At 47.9% G+C, this 18,748-nt stretch overlaps 3 protein-coding genes across 3 annotated transcripts; 1 reads left to right on the plus strand and 2 right to left on the minus strand.

Annotated features, from left to right (window-relative positions):
* Window positions 1-249: 249 nt before the first annotated feature.
* LOC128709773 (actin-related protein 2/3 complex subunit 4) lies at window positions 250-771 on the plus strand. Its single transcript, XM_053804792.1, has one exon. The coding sequence runs from the start codon at window positions 265-267 to the stop codon at window positions 769-771; it is 507 nt and encodes a 168-aa protein (XP_053660767.1). The 5' UTR covers window positions 250-264.
* A 482-nt stretch (window positions 772-1,253) lies between these two features.
* On the minus strand, window positions 1,254-2,222 carry LOC128710146 (ubiquitin fusion degradation protein 1 homolog). Its single transcript, XM_053805187.1, has 2 exons — window positions 2,202-2,222; window positions 1,254-2,156 (listed from the first exon to the last, which is right to left on the minus strand). The coding sequence occupies exons 1-2, from the start codon at window positions 2,220-2,222 to the stop codon at window positions 1,254-1,256; spliced, it is 924 nt and encodes a 307-aa protein (XP_053661162.1).
* A 1,581-nt stretch (window positions 2,223-3,803) lies between these two features.
* LOC128707502 (bicaudal D-related protein homolog) lies at window positions 3,804-13,926 on the minus strand. The gene is made up of 4 exons (XM_053802456.1): window positions 13,696-13,926; window positions 4,660-5,407; window positions 4,307-4,590; window positions 3,804-4,220 (listed from the first exon to the last, which is right to left on the minus strand). Exons 1-4 carry the CDS (start codon window positions 13,924-13,926, stop codon window positions 3,804-3,806), a joined length of 1,680 nt encoding a protein of 559 aa, XP_053658431.1.
* Between the last annotated feature and the right edge of the window lie 4,822 nt (window positions 13,927-18,748).

Genomic DNA, 18,748 nt, shown 5'->3' on the forward strand with positions numbered 1-18,748 from the left:
ATATTAACGGAAAATGTAAAATGTCCATTGTCGGCATACAGGCCTCCCGGTGTGACCGATGCTGTCAAACCCGAACTGTCAATTTACAGTACACGCACACATCCGCACATTCGTGTTTTTTATCTGGGCGGGTGTGAAAGTATGAAAAATATTCCCGATAAACACCAACAATCTGATTCATCATTATTTGTGTTTTCTCTTCGATCTTCGACACGTTCCGCAGGAAAAACTCCCAACGGCGAGTAAGAAACGGAAGCAGTAAACATGGCCGCTACGCTAAAGCCTTATCTGACCGCTGTTCGTCACACCCTCACGGCGGCAATGTGCCTGAGCAACTTTTCCTCCCAGGTGGTTGAACGGCACAACAAACCCGAAGTGGAGGTCCGCAGCAGCAAGGAACTTTTGCTGACCCCGGTTGTGATATCGCGTAACGAAAAGGAACGCGTTCTGATAGAAACGAGCGTCAATTCGGTGCGTATCAGCATCGCCGTGAAGCAGGCGGACGAGATTGAGAAGATCCTCTGCCACAAGTTCACCCGGTTCATGATGATGCGGGCAGAAAACTTCATCATCCTGCGGCGAAAACCGATCGACGGGTACGACATCAGCTTCCTCATCACGAACTTTCACACCGAGCAGATGTACAAGCACAAACTGGTTGACTTTGTTATCCACTTCATGGAGGAGATCGATAAGGAGATCAGCGAGATGAAATTGGCCGTCAATGCCCGGGCGCGCATCTGCTCGGAGGAGTTCCTGAAGCGATTTTAGTTTCGCTGTTCAGTGGCTACATTCCAACGGCATGTCCTCTCTCCTAGTTTCCCATTTTGCGATGTTCTTCTACCGTTCCAAATAAGTGAAGGTAAAAGCGCTGCAATGTGCGCACATTGATTCATACTAATTGGTGTATGCCTTCTTTCCCTCTCGTTGTAGCATTTTTAGTTTCGCCGCAAACTAGCCAAACGTATTTAGAAGAAGGCGGCAATGAAACGTAGTATAAGCGAAACGTGTATTAGTCCATTCGGATCCCGTGTATCGAAGGGTATTACAACAAGAAGGAAACTCGTCGTGAGGAGTCCCATCATTTACAGGAGGTAAACGCGTATTTCATTGAGTTCATGATTTTATCTACCACAGGAATTTATAAGATCAGTTATGAAGAGACGGAAATATAAAGTTTGCAACACACGAAAAAACGTACGACAACACACGTGGGGTCAGTCCTTCATTGATTTACTGGAGATCGTTCACGTCTATTTCCGATTCTTCTTCAAACTGCAGCCTTCACCTTGGAACTCTTGGAATTTACTATCTTCCGATTTCGATTCAATTTGATCCAACTTTCGCACACTGCGGTCGAACCTTAGCAATCCGTAGGGGTGGTCATAATCAGGGATGCCTCGTACGTATGCTTGCCGCTGCACCGGAGGAACGTCATTCGTTCCGTTGTCCTTCTTCTTCTTGCCATCCAACCTAGTGCCCTCGCCTTTGAACGCAACGAATCCAATCGGTTCCGGCATCAACTCTGTCGGGTCAATCGTCATTGGTTCCTCCTCTTTCTCCCTTCGTTCCGGCTCTGTGTAACCGATCGGTGGCGCAAACTCAACATTCATATCACATTCAATGATTGTTACGGCCGGGCCAGGTTTTGTCTCCAGCACGGACAGTTCGTACGTTGTATTGTTATAATTTATCGCAATGAGATCGCCTGTCGTCAAACAGGCAAAATTTCGCAGACAATTCTCGAGCACCGCTTTCGGGTTGGTAATGTCCAAGAATTCTACACTTTGCGGTTGAAATTTGGAATACGTTGCCACCGGTATGGAGACGCTCTCGATCTCCACGATGTCGCCCTGCTCCAGTGCCAGATTGTGCATCATCCAGTAGGGCATGTAGATTTTACCTTCATCCGCCACAAACTCCAGCACACCCGCGTGTGTACTGCGATTGATCGTACCGTTCGTAATCTTAAACAGCATCGGATACACCACATTTAACCTCGTCAGCTGGTCGAGGGCCGACGGTGGCATTATAATCTTGCCACCATTCTCTACATCCTGCCGTTCGTTGCCTGGCAGCATCGACACTGAGTAGCATTTGTACGTCGTTTTGAACAGGCGCGAATGGTCCGGAAACATCATGTTGAACCCGTTGAACTGAAACTACAGCCAAGCGCATGAACACATACCCGAACCATTTACAATCCGCAGCACACTTACCATGTTGCACTAAATGTAGTAGACGATTAGAAGATGGTAAATATGTGTGACGAAATTGCAGCAAATTCGTTTTTCAGCAGACAATGACGATGTTTATTTGATGTTGTTTACAATTATTTTTTCCTTTGTGCAACGTCAAGTTGTCAGCACATCGGGATAAACGTCAGAGCTGAAATGACGTTCGGCTGCGTCATTCAACAATCACGAGCGAACGCAGCCAACTATTCAAAACGGCAGTTCCAAACGGCAGTCGGCAGGACAAAATATTTTTGTAGTTCTTTAGCATTTAAAATTTATAACCAAAAGATAAGATTTTCATAAATTCCTAGTTATGCCAATGGGTGATATATTTCTACGCTACTTTACTTTTCTTTCCGGCCTGAGCTTGGCTTAGCTTTTGATAAAGGATGAAATAAAAAAAAACTCTGTGAGGCGTCATTTTAAAAATTGTTAAATTATTCTTCACATTTTGCAGTAATACGAGTATATACAAATATTAATCATTGTCCTGCTGCGCGTTAACTGCACCGCTATTGGCTCAAACGAGTACGGGCAGCTTTCAACGGTCATAGAAAATTTTATTTTACGCTACGGTCACCCCTCGCCCGTCGTCGACTCTACGTTACATTGGAAACAACGTTCGCATTCACTCTGCAGCCGTCCACTTACATTACCTAGGATGTTCAATATTAGTAACTCTCACTGTTATTTATCGCATAATAAAGCAGCTCAGTGTGTGTATCACTTGCGTTCGAACGAAAAGGCCACCGTTTAATTTTCCGTGCTTTAGTGTGATTGCATTTCTCATACGCGTGCACACTGTTGCTTTGTTTTTTTTTTATCCATTCTTATCACATTTTGCAACGGTGCGTTTGTGTGTTTTTTTATACACCTTGCAATTGAAAACAAAACTCTGCGCGCACACACTGCGACCGTGCACTAAAACCTCTGGAGCCTTCGTCCGGATAATGATACGTTAACGATAAGATTTGGTTAGCGACACATAAAGGTTAATCAGGGGTAAATTAAGAATACCGCTTCGTCTAGGTAAAGGAATAAAATTAATATTACTCTAATCCGGCGCCCTTAGGTACTTCCGTGCTTCGAAAGTCTGCCTATTCCCTTTAACGTAACTGTTCATCGTTTTTAGTTTCGACGCAACGCAAATGTGATGTAAGACTCGCCTGGTAGTAGGATGACCAATCCATCCACATTGAGTCCACGCGATCAAAAAAGATTCCTAAGAAGACGACCGAACAGCATCGCGGCACGAACAAGAACTATTCTGGTCCTTTGGTCGAAGGAGTGAGGTTGTATTGGCGAGGCAGTTATGACAAACTCCGCACATTCTCAAACTTCCAGCGTGTGAAGTGCGCTCTTCAACCGCAGAATGTAACAACGCCCAACCGTAACAACCGTTTGGTTGCGGAGGTGGCTCTCTAAACCGGGGTACGATCGGATATGCGTCCAAAGGAATTCGTGCTCTACCATCATAAGTTAAATGCATCAGTGAACCTCCACATTCGCTTGGATGCTTTCCCGACCCTTTTTGCATAATCAACGCCTTCCAACACCGATTAGGCTCTATCGGTGGTAGAACAGATCCAGCAGGCGGCTCTTGCGGCCACCGGCCGTTGAAGCGCCGGACGATTGCTGCGACTGCTGCTGATGGTGCTGCGGCTTTGTACTAGACTCGATCAGCTTGTTCTTCATCTGTTCCTCGATCAGCTCGTGCATATCGATCTGCCACTGTTCGAGTTGCTGCAGCAGCTCCACCTTCTGCTGGATCGCTTCCAGCAGCTGGCTGTTGGCTTGCATTAGCTCGACACGGTTTTTAGCCAACTCGACCTCCGCCTTTGTACGTCGCTCGATAGCTGCGTCGCGATCCTTGCGTGCCTGGACGACCGTCTCGTCCTGCGCCAAACTCGAATGGGATGCATCTTCCCGGGCCTGGTTGCGCTCCTCGATCGTACTCTGCAGTTCCACCTCCCGCACCGACAGCTAGACGAGTGGGAGAGCACGAAAGAAATGTCAGTTTAATCAAAGTCACCACTGGAACGCTATGGCAATACGAACGATCCACTCACTTTGCTTTCCAACTGCATAATGACGTCGTTCTTTTTCTTCATCTCTTCCTCCTGGTCGATCAGCATCGAGCGCGTCTGCTCAAACATTGTCTTGAACTGCATCGCGTCCAAGTTCATGATGATGTGCACGAGCTCGTCCGCGACGGCCGACAGCATGCCACGGCTGAATTTGTCATTCACGGTCATACTGGCGCTGGTTGCTTCCGTCACCGAGTTCGGTGCCGCCATCGATACGGACGCCATCGTGTTGTCCAGCGACGAGAAGGACATGTCCGAGTGAAGACCTGCAAAAAATGGGCAAAAATGAACGTTAACACGTGCGAGCTAGAGCCCAGTTGCCGATTGTGCCCTACCCGAATCATCATCGTGGTGAGTGCTGCGCAGTGTTTGGCATAGTGTCTTTAGCTGTTTGTACACCGACTGAGCCTCCTTTAGGACGAGATGGCTGGCTTCGTCCTTCGCACCGCTACCCTCCTCCTCGCCGTTCATCTCCTGCAGCAGCGAGGAGTGGTGTTGCAGCTCGCCGTGCAACGAGCGCTGCGAATCGAACGACTCCAAACGCTCACTGAGCGTCCCGTTCTCGCGCTCCAGCCGATCGAGCGTTTGCACCGTCATCTGGTACTTGGTGTCCTGCTCCTTCGTACTTCGCTCCAGGATGTGTATCCTTTCCGACGCTTCGTTCAGCGCGATCGACAGGTTCTCCCGTTCGTTCGCCGTCATGTGCAGCCGATTCTCCAGCTCGTTTTTCTTCTCCAGTATTAGCCGCAGCTCGTTCTTCAGGCTCTCGAGACTGTTGACATGGTCCTGTATGCTGAGCGTGCGGCGATTGCACTGCTCCTTGATTTCCTGCAGCTGGGCCGTCAGCTGCTGCTCGGTCACGTTCGACTTTTGCAGCTCGTTCGACAGCCGGCTGTTTTGCGCGGTCAGCTCCTCGATCAGCATGTTCTTCTCCCGCTCCATCTGGCGCATGATTTGCTCCTGCGCTTCCAGCTTCTGCCGGAACTGCTTGATGTCGCCCTGCAGCTCCAGTATGATTGCCTCATTTTCGCTCGAGCTGATTTCCAACTGTCGCTTAAGGATGTACTTTTCCTGCTCCAAGTTCTGCGGGAAAGTGGGTTCGAAATCAATACGGGGGGAATTATTCACGAGGTCAGCCGGGTGGGGTCATGTCGCCAAGGTGAAAAGAGTCGTTAGTGTTCCCCCCCTGTCCCAAAAGTGGCCCACTTGGTGGACCTTGCCTAGATCTGACCCACAGCAGAACCGTGAGCGAACGAAGGTAACGGTATCGACCACTAATTTATCGTCCGTACAACAAACGGACCAACCACCTAAATCTCGCAACCTAACTGCACCGCCAACTACAACGACACCCTCAGCCCCAAGACGTTAACCTCATCGCACATTATTAGCCAACCGGCGGGCCGGATGGCGGCACCGATGGCGACTAATTATCGCCCGGAATGCGCGTCAGAATCACGGACGCGTTCGGTGGGGCTAACTATTACTACAGCCTTGGCGGAACTTGCCGCTTTTTAAGGCACGTTCATCAAGCACGAACAGAACCATAAATCGTTCTTAACTAGACACTAGAACCGGCCAACGTTTGAACGAAGCAAAACAATGGCCAACGTAAGGAAAAGACAATTAGAACGACATAAATTCTGGCCCGATTTATGACCGAAAGAAGTAAATCATATCATACCGAACCCCGAATGCCGCTCTTCCACTTCTCTCCGCTCTGGAATGCTCCGGCATTTCGTCTTCCCTTAATGGGTTAGCGCCGGAAGAAGAGCTATTTCTAATGGTTGCCCATTTTTCGAAATCCCGCCCCAAAACACGTAAACATGTTAACGTGTATTTTGCAAAACATACACACACACGAATCTAGCAAACCTCTAACCATCCGACTAGCAATTTGTTTAATTTCACCCACAAACCCAGAAAATCTTCGCTCGCCTGAATTGGCAACCAAATTGGTCCGAACGGGTCGAGCCTCCCGACCCCTCCCCCCCCCCCCCCCTCGCCCCCACAGACAAACTAAGATGATTGACCATTCGAGGGCATGCCAGCTGCAAATTAGATCTTTGCCACATCGATTGGCGCCGGCGATGCTGTGTGTTGTGCGAAGCGATCAACCAACATACAACCCGGCACCGATTTTGTTTGCGGATTCCGCGCCAAAAGGAATCGCTTTCAAGGGGAAAACTTTAATTAAGCCCTAATTAGAACTTCCATATTGCAGCAAAAAGCGGTGCGGTTAGTTTGCCGATGGTGCCAATGTTGTTGGTACGCGTGTGCCTAAAATCCGTTTAACGACCGCAGACCGCTCAGCAGAAGATTTGACATCGACCGCAAGCTGCAACAAATCGATCGATCGATCGATCGATCGTTACGCAATGGTTCGGATTATTGAGGGACGAAAGGGATGTGAACAAAAAAAAACCTGCGGACGCAACGTGGATTGCCCACCGTATGGCACCGATACACAACGGCTAACGCAGGTTGCTGCCACAGCACACGGTGTTGACGAAACCTTTATACGCCACAGCACGCATGAGATCGTACGAAATTGGCTGGATGTTTCGATCATAAAAGATGTTCCCGCACGCTTAGGAGCTTCGGTTTCGGAGCTGTTCGAACGCGTGATCGAATTTGAAATGGAAATTTAAAGCCCCATCAAAACTCCCGAACGCCCGACCATATCGCATATCAATCAAACAGATGACCGGGTGTGCCACGCCTCTGTTCCAGTGGGCCGTTTTTTTTCTTCTCCATTTTCTTGCACACCAAAACTAAGTGAGGAAATGGTGCTGCGGGGAGAGGGGGGGAATGGGGGGGGGGGTACCTGTTTTCTGCTCCCCTGACCGCAATGACCATCGAGATGTTGGTTGCCGTTTTTAGCGTGTGGCGTTTGAGTCATCGGTCCGGTACGCGGATCTCACCGTCGGGCGGGTGGTTAACGTCATCGGAGTTTGTTTTAAATTGGCACATTTGCGTGGGTGCTTTCGGTGCTTGGAGCACCTTCGATTCGCCTTCCGGGCGTTTCGACACTACCACTTTGTCACCTATCCGTGGGACACACAATAATCCTCGGTGTGGCGTGTTTGTTCGTTCGAGTTCTGGTCGTTTAGTTTCGGAGCTTTTTGTTTTAGCTGTTTCTCCCCGATCGTTCAGCTTGTTGATGACTGTTTGTGATTCGGAGTTCAGTGTGTGGCACGAATTATTAGTAAATATTCAGATCATTTTGTGAACAAAAAAAAAAGACAAAGAGGTAGGACGTGAAAGTTGTGCTTAAGTCACTCTCCTTCGCTACATGTGATGGGCGATGTAAAACAGCTCTTTTCCACACAAACGGGCTCGCCTGCATGTATAATCGTGCTGGTAAAGCCGACTGGTCCCCGTTTCTTCCAACACCCCACAAACCAGCTGTTAAAATATTTATCCAACATCGATCGCTAGCGCGGCGTCGGCGGAGGCCGTTTTTGCTAGGAAGGCTTTGTGGTATCCATCGATAACGAACCAGCAGCACCAGCAAGAACCATCGCTGTTATCACGTAAGTGCTGCCGGACTCCAACCAACACGCATAACGATGCCGTTGAGCATTGATAACCCGATCGCGATCGGTTCGATCGCCACAGAACACTCATGCCGTGAACAGCCAGTGCCGGTTGGGCCATTGGGCACTGTTTTAATTGTTTACTGGTTTGTGCGAATTATGGCTGCGTGCACGAAACGTGCAGGAGCAGTCTGTTTTCGTGCGTGTTATGCAACTCCACGCCAACATGCCACCAGCGGACGAGGACGCGCCACCTCTCGGAGCGACCTCGATCGCCCGTTTGTTGAGCTTCAACAGCCGGAGCCGCGATGGTGGTGGCAAAAGATGCAAACAGTAAAATGAGGTTTCGAGGTGGTTGAATTGAGCTGTTTACGGAGTTGCTGGTTAGTAAATCGGGTCTTCATTATCTCCACTACTTTAGCCACAATCGCACAGAATCCACCCTTCGACTAGTGCGAATGTTTCACCAGCCCGTTAGCGGTGCCGTTAGTACCGAAGGCAGAACAGTTTTAAACTGTTCTCACTTTCAATTTCCTTCGTACGCAGTGGCAAAAACACGCACACCCAACTCCATTTGCCGGAAAGGTTATTTTGCGGCCGTGGTTTCTCAAGTTTCCTTCCACGACATGGCAAACAAGCTCTAATAGCTTCGGGGTTTTTTTCTGTTTTCTTTCCCGTTGCTATCGCTTTGAACCGTTGGTTTGGGGTGGAAAATGTCACCGAAATGTAACACCGCACCAGCCGCACCACACGACGCAACGCACCACTGTTGAACGGCAGCTGGAGGCCATTAAATCGCTTATTCCTGTTGTAGACAGCGAGGCGTACAATGCGCGCACTACGTTTAGTGCCATCACAAGCTGCCGTTACGATGATTACGAACGATGATCGTGATCATAGAGACGATCGCTTTGTTGGTTGGTTAAATACAAAAAAAAAACAACAGACAAACGCGTACCTTTCTGCTCATACAGGTGTGTGTGTGGTTTGAGGGAGGGGACATTATAAGAATAATAGTAAATTGCTCCCGTTATGGATCACGGACGAAGGAATTAGACTGGAAAAAACGGCGTCAAATTAAACGCTGTTGTTGCTGTCCCGACACGAAAGGACCTGCGTAAGGAAGGGAAAACACAAATCGTTCAACTTTCTACGCACTAAGTTCCTCATTTCGGTGGGGGGAAAAAAGGTCACAGCGTCCTACAATGACCTACTTTTTTGGTCTATGGACTAGCATTTTCGGAAGAACGTCTACGGGAAATCCTCAGCGAGATTTGAAAGTAGTGTTGTTGTGTTGGGAGAATCTTATTCAGATCAATCTGAATCAGTCATTGAACTGAAGTAATGACTCAGAGTCTTTATTCTGAAGATTCATAACTTTTCAAGGATTTATAAATCCTCAAAGGTTCATGAATCTCTATCAAAGGTTAATTTATGAGCTAAATACTAGTGAAGCGGCTAACAAAACAAATTCTGTTGGATTGATCTACGCCAGGAGTCTCCGAACTTTTTAACCCACGGCCCTCGGTCTTAGTAGTCTACGTGATCTAAAATGACGAGTCTACGTGATCGATCTAGTAGACTACGCGATACGTAAAGTTATAATTTCTTGGCCATTCCTAAATCATTGAGAAAAGATGGATCTTCGGGGACCTCATGAATTTGAGAGAATTCATGAATATTTTGAGAGATGAGTCATGACTCAATTGACTTTGGAACTGAAGATTTCTTTTGAAAATTATTTTTCTTCAAAGATTCATTAGACACTACACTTCAATAAATCAATAAATTATTGCGACTTTGTGTCGCTTTTTAATGTTTCTAAACAAAAACTTCAAAATTCTTCACATTTTTAAACCCAACACACAGCCAACCCTCTCGAAACACACTCACACACCTCTTAATCCCCCTCATCCCAATTTGGACATGCAGAAAACTAATTGTCGCCCCGTTCGTGCTGCCTTCCAAACGCGGAAAGCTCGCACACCGGAGAGTAGCGTTCACCGTCATGCTTCTCATGGTCATGATGTGCTATTTTGAAGATTTATCTTTATGGTACACCCGCCCCAAACCGGCGTCTGCGGACCACTTTCGGGTGCGTTCTCAGCCACGCATTAGAGCAACTGGCGATGGGATGAGAATCGAACGAAACAATCAATCCCCACCCGCGAGCGGAATGGAATAAAAGCATGCTTTTATCTAAACAGCCCCGGTCTGCGGTTTGCCAGATTGTGCGATTGCACTAGTGGTGGCCACAAGTGCCGGGCGGACCTCACACTGGGGGGGGGGGGGGTGCGATTCAAGAAACAAATCGCGCTTATCTCGTTTGGAAGTGCATTAATCTAAAGTACCCAAAACCGCGCCCGATGCTAGGGTGGCTCAACATGGCTCAAAAGGCCCCCATTTTCGTTGACATGCTGTTTAGCAGGGCGAGAAAACAGATAAAAGGTTTCACCTACAGCCCTTCTCACCAGCTGTGTGTGTGTGTGTGGTTGTAACGAGAATATGACACGAATGCGAAGGAACGCCCTTCAACCGTGCGCGCTACACACAATCCGCTCCGGCGGTTGTTCTTTTGCGGTGCGAAACCTTGTAGCACAAAATTGGTGAACTAACCGTGAACCCAGTTCGACTTTGTTCCGTTCCCCCTTTCCCGCTGGCCAGGTGTTACCTAGACGGGAAATTATCAACCATCGTGCGTGAGTCACTCTTCGCTCAACAAGGTCAACGAGTGAGGCAAAAGGAACCACCATAGGCTCAAGGAGTTGGGCGAGAAATGTCCCGTAGTATTGTGGCTGCATTATGAATTCAATGCCAATGCTATCAATCACTCAACCATTTCCAGCAATTCCCGATCTTCGCGCACAAAAAAGAATAATTAACACAAGGAACATCACCCCGCAGGGAGGGCTGGAAACGATCGTAAAAACAGCTAGAATATTTTAGCTCCTCCAAAACAATGCAAACTCAGTTTTAGTTGGTTTTTGTTACCGTTCTATTCATACGCGAGTTCACCACTGACTCAAGGTTATTTTAAAATCCCTAACATACTGCTCAACGCAACTTGCAATACGTTCGTCGCCTAACCGAGCATTGAAGTCTTTCGTCCGATCGTTCTCGTCGATCCTGGTATGACTCACCGTGCGCACGCTCTGTTCACTCGATGAGGTCAACCTCCCGCATCCTGACTAAGCCCGACCGCTTGCTACACGGCATTGAGCGGTTACCCTTCTCACCAATCATCGCACATTTGACTTTTCGTCGATCCTCCGATGCGAGATCGCGAATCCCGATCGTCATACCGATTTTACCTTGCGGGTACGCAAATAATCATCGATTGCCGATCACGCCGATCTGCTCCCATCATCATCCCTGCTTTGCATAATCTTTTCTGTAAATACGCCAAATACAATGGGGCTCGGGCGGATGAAGTCATGTGAAATTGCACTGACTTTGTCATCGCAGTGCTCGCGCGAGCGCGTCGATTATCCCGCCGGCGTTCCGTCTATCGATCGTAATATTTGTGACGGGAAACGAGGCGGTGGTTGGCACAACTGTAATGTGCCGGTGGGGCGCTGTGGAGTGCTTTCGTTAACGCCGCAACACTAATTACAGGCAGCGCTTTGCGGTGAGCGCTTTTGCTAAGTATACAGTCTGTAACCGCGGTCTCTCATATACATTTATGTGCGTTCGTCTAAAACCTCCCCGGGAGGTGTTCCCCATGCTGCAACTGGAGCGACTTTGCGGGAGGTGTAAGGCTGAATTATTTAGCTAATGACTCAATGGCGCATAACGTCATCCATCCGTTCCGTTTGTTCATCCATCGATCCAACGGCGAGCAATTCCTGCAAAAACCTTTGCAATTTCAATCACTTACCGTCTTCTCGTTTTGGTCACCTTTTGTCCCCACTGCTTCTCTCACCCAACCGACTGACCACCCTCATAGCGCCTGGCCCTCACGCTCGAAAATAATAGTTAAGCCCGACACACAACTCCCAGGCTGGCATCAAACTCCGTTCAATGGCCAGCAGTTGATTTGGCTGTTTGGTTTCTCGCTCCGGAGGTGCAATTTATCGATTTACGGCATTTGTGGCCTCGGTTTACGGAGGAGGGGTGGGACAGTGTTTGAACGGGGCCGGGAGAGTTGGCGTAATTCGCGGATTACCTTTAATTCCCCTCCGTGAGCGTATTTATTGGAACAATCTTCTCGGGCTTCCTTGGGCATGGCCGTTCGACGGGTGCAGACCCCGTGGTGCGCACATAAGTGCGGCTAACCTTGTCGGATTGGTCGGAACGATCACGGCGATAGGGCCCTCCAGTGAGACAGGGAAGGCTGATCTCACCCGTATTAGCAGCGACGGTACGCGGCCACTGAATGCTAAGCATGTCCGAATGATCGATTCTCCATTCGCTGTATTCTACTTCCCCCTGTTCTGAGCGTATGACACATAGACATACGTAATTAAACTTTCAATCGCTTATACCTCCACCCAAATGAAGTCGCGCACCACGCACCAAGCCGTCACTGAACGATGGTTTTGGGACAAACTTTAATTAAATTATCCAACATTAGTGAATGTCCACAGCAATCCGCTCAGACACGAAACGCTGATAGGACATGTGCGGCAACTGTGCCGCAACGTGACCCGTGTCCAAACTGTGTCCAGCTTTCGCTTAGAACGACCCATTTCCATCCAGGCTTATGTCGTGACGTTCACCAACGTTCGGAAAAGGTCATCCCCTGTCCAACTGGGGACTAAACTTTGCCGACTTCTAACCATTTCCTTTACCAAACAAGACCTGCCCAACACTGGCAAGATCCATTTCGCGTACCATGGCGTTGCATATTCTGCGCAGCAAAAACCAGTTTCAAACCGTCGGTGCTCTCACCGATCGTACCATAATCGACCACAGGTAGGTGGTTAATGTGTGTGTGTTTGGGCACCCACTCAAACGTGTGGCACGATACTGAGCACCGACACTGTGCGACAGTTGACCACACCACAGCCGGAGGGATGCCGTTCCATCGCGGATATGCGATCGATCCTTTCACTTTACTGAAAGAACAAAACGGCCCTTTTACCAGCGTAAGGTAGCGAGTTCCTTGCTATATATCTTTAAGCTAAGGGTGAATATTCGGAGTTATTCTGTCTTTTGTGCCGAAATCTTTAATATGAAACTCTCAGGTTTTCTCTTCAAAAACGTCCAGTCTAAGTTGGTGGCCATTGCAAAACATAAACCACCATATCTCCGCTCAGCTCAGCTGTCTACTGTCGGAACTTTTCAAGGGCGACCAGTTTGAAGCGCAGACAGATTTGATCTACATCACACTGGCATTTGGATATGAAAGGGGGATTTCCTCTCAGTGTGTTGTGCTCCGCAGGTTTGACAGCCGCTTGGGGCCCCTTTAATGGCAGAGGAAATCATAATTTATAGAAATGGTTATTGATTAAACCCATTACTGAAGAAGCGACATTTCACGATTTACATTCGCCAAAAGGCCTTCGAAACTAAACCAGTTATCGATTTGCTCTATTCGCATGAGTACTCCAAGACATATTCAAGGCACTCCAAGACATAAGACATATTATTCAAGACACTCCAAGACATAAGACAGCCCAGTGACCGAAAGGTTATGATTCATAAATTAAGCGATCAATCCGGGAAGCACACTTGAAAGCGCTATCTCTGATATATAACTCTTTGCTAACTGCTCTCAGTGAAGTGCGGCGATGAGTACTTCAGTGATGCCGTATTCTTATACCACTCGTCAGCAGTGTTGTAGAGCAATAAAATCCCACAAAACCCTTCTCCCAGCGCTGTTGAACTTACCTCCACCTTTGCCGAGTAATCGTCGATCAGCTTTTCCTGGTTCTTCTTAAGTTCCTCATTCTTCTCCAACAGTGCCTTGCCGAGCTCGGCGGCCAGCAGCAGATCGGCCTCTTTTTGGTGCAGCTGCGCCCACACGTCCTTTTCCGTGATCTGACCACTGTCGGGTGGCCGGGTTTCCATCTCTAGGATGTAGTCCTCGAGGGTGGGCTTCAATTTGCTGTGCGCATCCATGTGCGGATATGAAATTGACGATCGAGCGTTTGAGCGTACGATTAGAGGCCACTCTTGAGTGTGGGATACCGAAACAGTTTCGGCGCGATTGTTACAGGTAACACACAGAGAGAGAGAGAGAGATGGGGGGGGGGGAGAGACAGATCGACCCGTTTCCGATTCGGTGGAAGGGACCGGTAGATTGTTCTGCACACTTGCGGCAGTAGCCACTGTTTCGGACTAAGACTCCGCAAACTTGCTCAGCAACGTACAAAGCGATAGTGATGTGGTGGTTAGAGAGCTAAGGAGCTTAGTACTAGCAGTGGTAGGTGGTAGTAGTAATAGTAGCGTAGTAGGTTTTAAGGCGATGAGGAATAGTACAAGTTTAGCGGTATGGACACGCGGACGCGGGTTAGCGGTGCACAATTTTTCCTATTATTATCCTTAGCCGATGATGATCGATGAACGCGGTGCTTGTGTTAGCGTATCGGTCTGGGGACAGCATCAAGCATCAGCTGCCCGGGGTAAGCACTGACACGAAACTCCGCACAATGCGCCACAACACTTGCACCACTCGGGCCGGTCCGTCTTTTGGCCGTTCTGCACACGGTTACGTTACATCTGGTGCCGCGTTGCCACCGGGCTTCGCACTGCACTGCACGATTGCACACTCCGCATCATCGAATCCATTCGTCATAACGGTTCACTCGCATCAAACACGCTGGCTGGGGGGTTTCAAGGAATTGCTCAAATTGTGTGGTGATCACACACCACTGTTGGGCGACGCGACTTTTACACGACGCGACCTGATACGGACACGAACGGGAGGCATTTGTAAAAAAAAAAAACAACATTTAATCAAACTCACATCACCACCAGAAAGCGGAAAAATCCATCCACCCAAAACCACGCGAGTCTTATCGTACCAGTGGATCGTACCTGGATCACAAATTTATGATAAAATAATGCTGATAATGATGAGGTGGAAAATATGGAAAAAACCACCCTTATTTCGATAAGCCTCAGAAAAAGCGCCTCCCTGCGTAGGTAATAAATATAAGACGCACCACCCCCACGCCTCCCCCCAGGATCAGTGCAAAAATATTTACAGTTGGAAGCAACAAACACATCATACACACACACACAATTTCCGCTAAAGCTACCCTGGGTTTTTTTGTATAATTTTAACTCACATGAATAATGTATCTTTTCCTTCTTTCGTGGCATACAAATGCACAACCCATTACTGTAGCCGCATTTTGTTTTTTTTATGTATGGATATTTCGCTTCATGATTAATGAATTGGTAGAATCAATCGTACCGAACAAATCGGTCCTGTACTAAAGCACCATTCACCACACTTTTTAAAGAAAGTTTGCCACCGCCCCGGCGGAATGTCATTCAAGCTTTTTGTTTTTTTTTTTGTTTTGTTATTTTCATTCCAATGAACTTAACCTTCGCACCAAGTGAAAACCTAACACCTCTTCTTCACGACCTATTGTAACGGCAAACAGCAAACAAGCAAAAACAAAAACGAAACCAAAAAAAAAAAAGGGAAAAGGCACATAAAGCATCGGAAAAGCGATACGCGGTAGCTTCAGCCATTCAAAACTATTGCGGCCAAAGGTAAGGAAAACACTTTCCGACCAACAACAAAAAAAATGAGAAAAATCACACCAAATTTACACCCGAGAATGTGGTGTAAATTGGCGTCGGCGTGCCAGTTGTGTGTGTGTGTGTGAAACAGGATTCCGATGTTTCCGTGTCTTTTTTTTTTGTTGTAGCGCTTCTTCGCACACCAACCTCCGAATGGTTTCAGTGTCCGAGCACGGTAAAGCAAAACATGGAAAGCTGCAGTTTTTGTACGGGGGGGTTTTGTTTCATTAAGCCCCGTCACTCCGTGCACCCGTGTCTTACGGTGGCCATCGCTGAAATCGGAAGCTCGTTTAAGAATAATGATCAAATCCGTGGCTACGGAACTGCACGGTTCGGACACCGATGCCATTTCGATGAAAAACCCCCGTTGCAAAATCACAAAAAAACAGTAAAAGTGCTTCCTTCCATGCACATCTTTCCGCAAAGGAAAGAGGCAACAACAACCGAACAAAAAAAATACGCAACTCCAACAGATGCTGTGACACCCTCCGAGCTGCGAGATCGTGATCGACGGTTGATCGTGTACGACGCACCAAGCGGCACGGTGGGGTACATCATTGTTGTATTGCACCGGTGAGTCAGCACAAAGGAAGTCGTTTGTAAATCGTTCATACCCGGTGTGGCATGGCCCCACCTGGCCACCCAAAGGCGTCCGTCGTTACGGATTGTCTAACGGTGATCGAGCAGCTTAACGACGGGGGGGAGGTTCGAATGGATCTCTTGCGGCTTGGAGAGACCTCTTGTGAAACACGATCCACGAAATGGAGAAAAAAAAACAACACCGAAGTAATTCAATTGAACTCGCGGCTTACCTAACGGATTTTGGTAAATCCACCACACTGCGACTGTTATGGTAGTTATCAAATTAAGGCTCTCTAACTAAGGAAGGAGCAGCAAAAGCGCCCACGAATCATCCGGCACCGAAGAGCTTTTTGCTGGTGAGACATTTGCCTTGCTTGTTTTTTGTTGTTGTATTTGTTGGAGAGATCATTTCAGCAGATCACCGACAATTTCCATGCTCCAATTTACCATTTAGTGCACAACATTACCCAAAACACTTCTGGCAATCGAAAAACGCACCGGTGGCAAAGCGTTGTGCAATTGCTACCAAAAAAAGGAAAAAAAACCGCGCACACAGCACGCTAATTGGCCTAATTGCGAGCAAAAGCCGGTACTGTCGGTAGTGTACTGAAATAAAACAGAATTTTCCAAAAACATTTCAACACACAAACAGTAGATCGTAGATAAAGCTAACGCCTTTCTAACGAGCAGCTGGTTGCTGGAGGCGGGGGATAATTAAAATGCAACAAACTATAGTTTAAAAAAAAATCGCCTTTTGCTTTAAACGATACGGTACAATTTAACCGCAACCCAACTCGCAACCAGCACAATCGAAGAACCATAAAGATTTTATCAATCGCTTTACTGTGGAGATTTGCAACGAAATAATCATTATGAGAAATGCGCGAAACGGAATATAAACAAAACGTGGCGGTACCGTCCGATACGCGATCGCTTTATGTAATGCTGCCCGTCGATGGTTCATTTAGCAGGCGCAGTTCGATCTGTATCTGTTCCCCCCAATCTTGACGTCTATCGCGGTGGGTTCATTTCTCTTACCGCGCGGATGTGCGCGGAAGAGTGCGTAAAGATCTTATCGGGGTGAGAAATCAAATGTCCAAAATTTTCCGTATCAAAACTGCAAACCAAAAAGAATCGCTATACAAAATGCACAAGAGCGTCACCCACATAGTGGGTGACGAAGGTACCGGGAAGCTTTAATATGGGTGACGGGTGGTATATAGTGGGTGACGAAGGTACCGGGAAGCTTTTATATGGGTGACGGGCAGTACGGAACATGTTAAGCTTTCTTAAACTTATCCTGCACAATAGCGTCACCCACATAGTGGGTGACGAAGGTACCAGGAAGTTTTCATATGGGTGACGGGCGAGAAGGAACATGTTAAGCCTGTCTCCGATACCCCAAATGGGTGGTTTAAATGTGGAAATAGATCCATTTTTTTCAGCCGCGAAATAATAATGGAAAAATCATCACCCACCCCAAAAATGACCGGAAGAGGGTGTTGTTTTGTTTTTCTTGTCGAAGAGCAGAGGAAAAAAAAAACGCCCTACCAAAGTGAAAAGAAACAAAAATATTGTTAAAATAACAATAACAATAGTAACGATTCGGTTAAGCGCGAATTAAATACCGTTTGCCGTCATCAACGCGTGGACTTCACGGTAAGGCACACACCATACTGGGCCCAGCTCCACCATAGCCGCAGCTAACTGTGTATGAGTGATGCTCGTCTTTTTTTGTTGTTGGTGTTGCTCCCCCCTATCCCACCCCCCTTGCTGGTAGATTTCACCCGCACCCGAGACAGACAAAGTAAGCGAAGAGCAGCACTGGGGCAGCACTCGTCTTCGGATGACTCAACTGGTGGTGGCTTTTTATTTATAGGTGAACCAATCGGAGTAGTTCCGCTTTGGCGTTCCGCGACCACCGTAGCAACTTTCGCCCGGCCACCGCGTTCACGGTAAACCGAACAAACGTCAAATCAATGGCCCACGGCGGAGGTGTTGGATCGATGCGTGGCTCAAGATGGGTTCTAGCACTGCTAGATGCCGTGCCACCTGACGCTGACTCACGGCACTGGTGGCAAAACATTTAATTTTGCCGCTTATCATTTGCCCGTTTGTGCGACAAATGACCAACAAACCGCGCACGCTTACACGTACACACGTACCTTGTTGTGCCGTATCTTATCACCCCTAGTGGCACGAGATAAAGAGAGTACCAGGCTGCTGATACGGCCAATAAATTGTATTTTACGGGATGAAAGTACCTCGCTGCCTCCCAGCTGCAGGTGACACGTTTTATGCCACCAAATCGACCAATGCACCACTTCAACACTACTAATCGATCAAATGCGACGTAGTTCAATGTCAACCAAATATGACACATTGAGCCGTTCTTCCCGCACTTACAAGCGGGACACTGGGCGATGATTAAGTAATGGCGACAACCGTCAGGCCAATGTACGCTTGCCTGCTCATCGGCCGGTCGATGGTGATGGTGACCACCCGATACCTTCCCGGACGAGCGAGCTGACCACGAAAGCGAAAAGATCTCATCGTAACGATTACAAGCCCATCTTCCATTCCCTACCCCCCAGTTCGATCACCG

This window comes from Anopheles marshallii, chromosome 2 (assembly GCF_943734725.1).
Source record: "Anopheles marshallii chromosome 2, idAnoMarsDA_429_01, whole genome shotgun sequence".
Taxonomy (NCBI): Eukaryota; Metazoa; Arthropoda; class Insecta; order Diptera; family Culicidae; genus Anopheles; species Anopheles marshallii.

Bases quoted from the DNA above. Each gene is read 5' to 3' on its own strand.
- LOC128710146 (XM_053805187.1), bottom strand. From the start codon at position 2,222: ATGGTAAGTGTGCTGCGGATT. The intron at 2,157-2,201 runs GTAAATGGTTCG...CTGTAGTTTCAG, and splicing joins TGGTAAGTGTGCTGCGGATT to TTCAACGGGTTCAACATGAT.
- LOC128709773 (XM_053804792.1), top strand. From the start codon at position 265: ATGGCCGCTACGCTAAAGCCTTATCTGACCGCTGTTCGTCACACCCTC.
- LOC128707502 (XM_053802456.1), bottom strand. From the start codon at position 13,926: ATGGATGCGCACAGCAAATTGAAGCCCACCCTCGAGGACTACATCCTA. The intron at 4,591-4,659 runs GTAGGGCACAAT...CATTTTTTGCAG, and splicing joins TCACCACGATGATGATTCGG to GTCTTCACTCGGACATGTCC. The intron at 4,221-4,306 runs GTGAGTGGATCG...CCACTCGTCTAG, and splicing joins TTATGCAGTTGGAAAGCAAA to CTGTCGGTGCGGGAGGTGGA.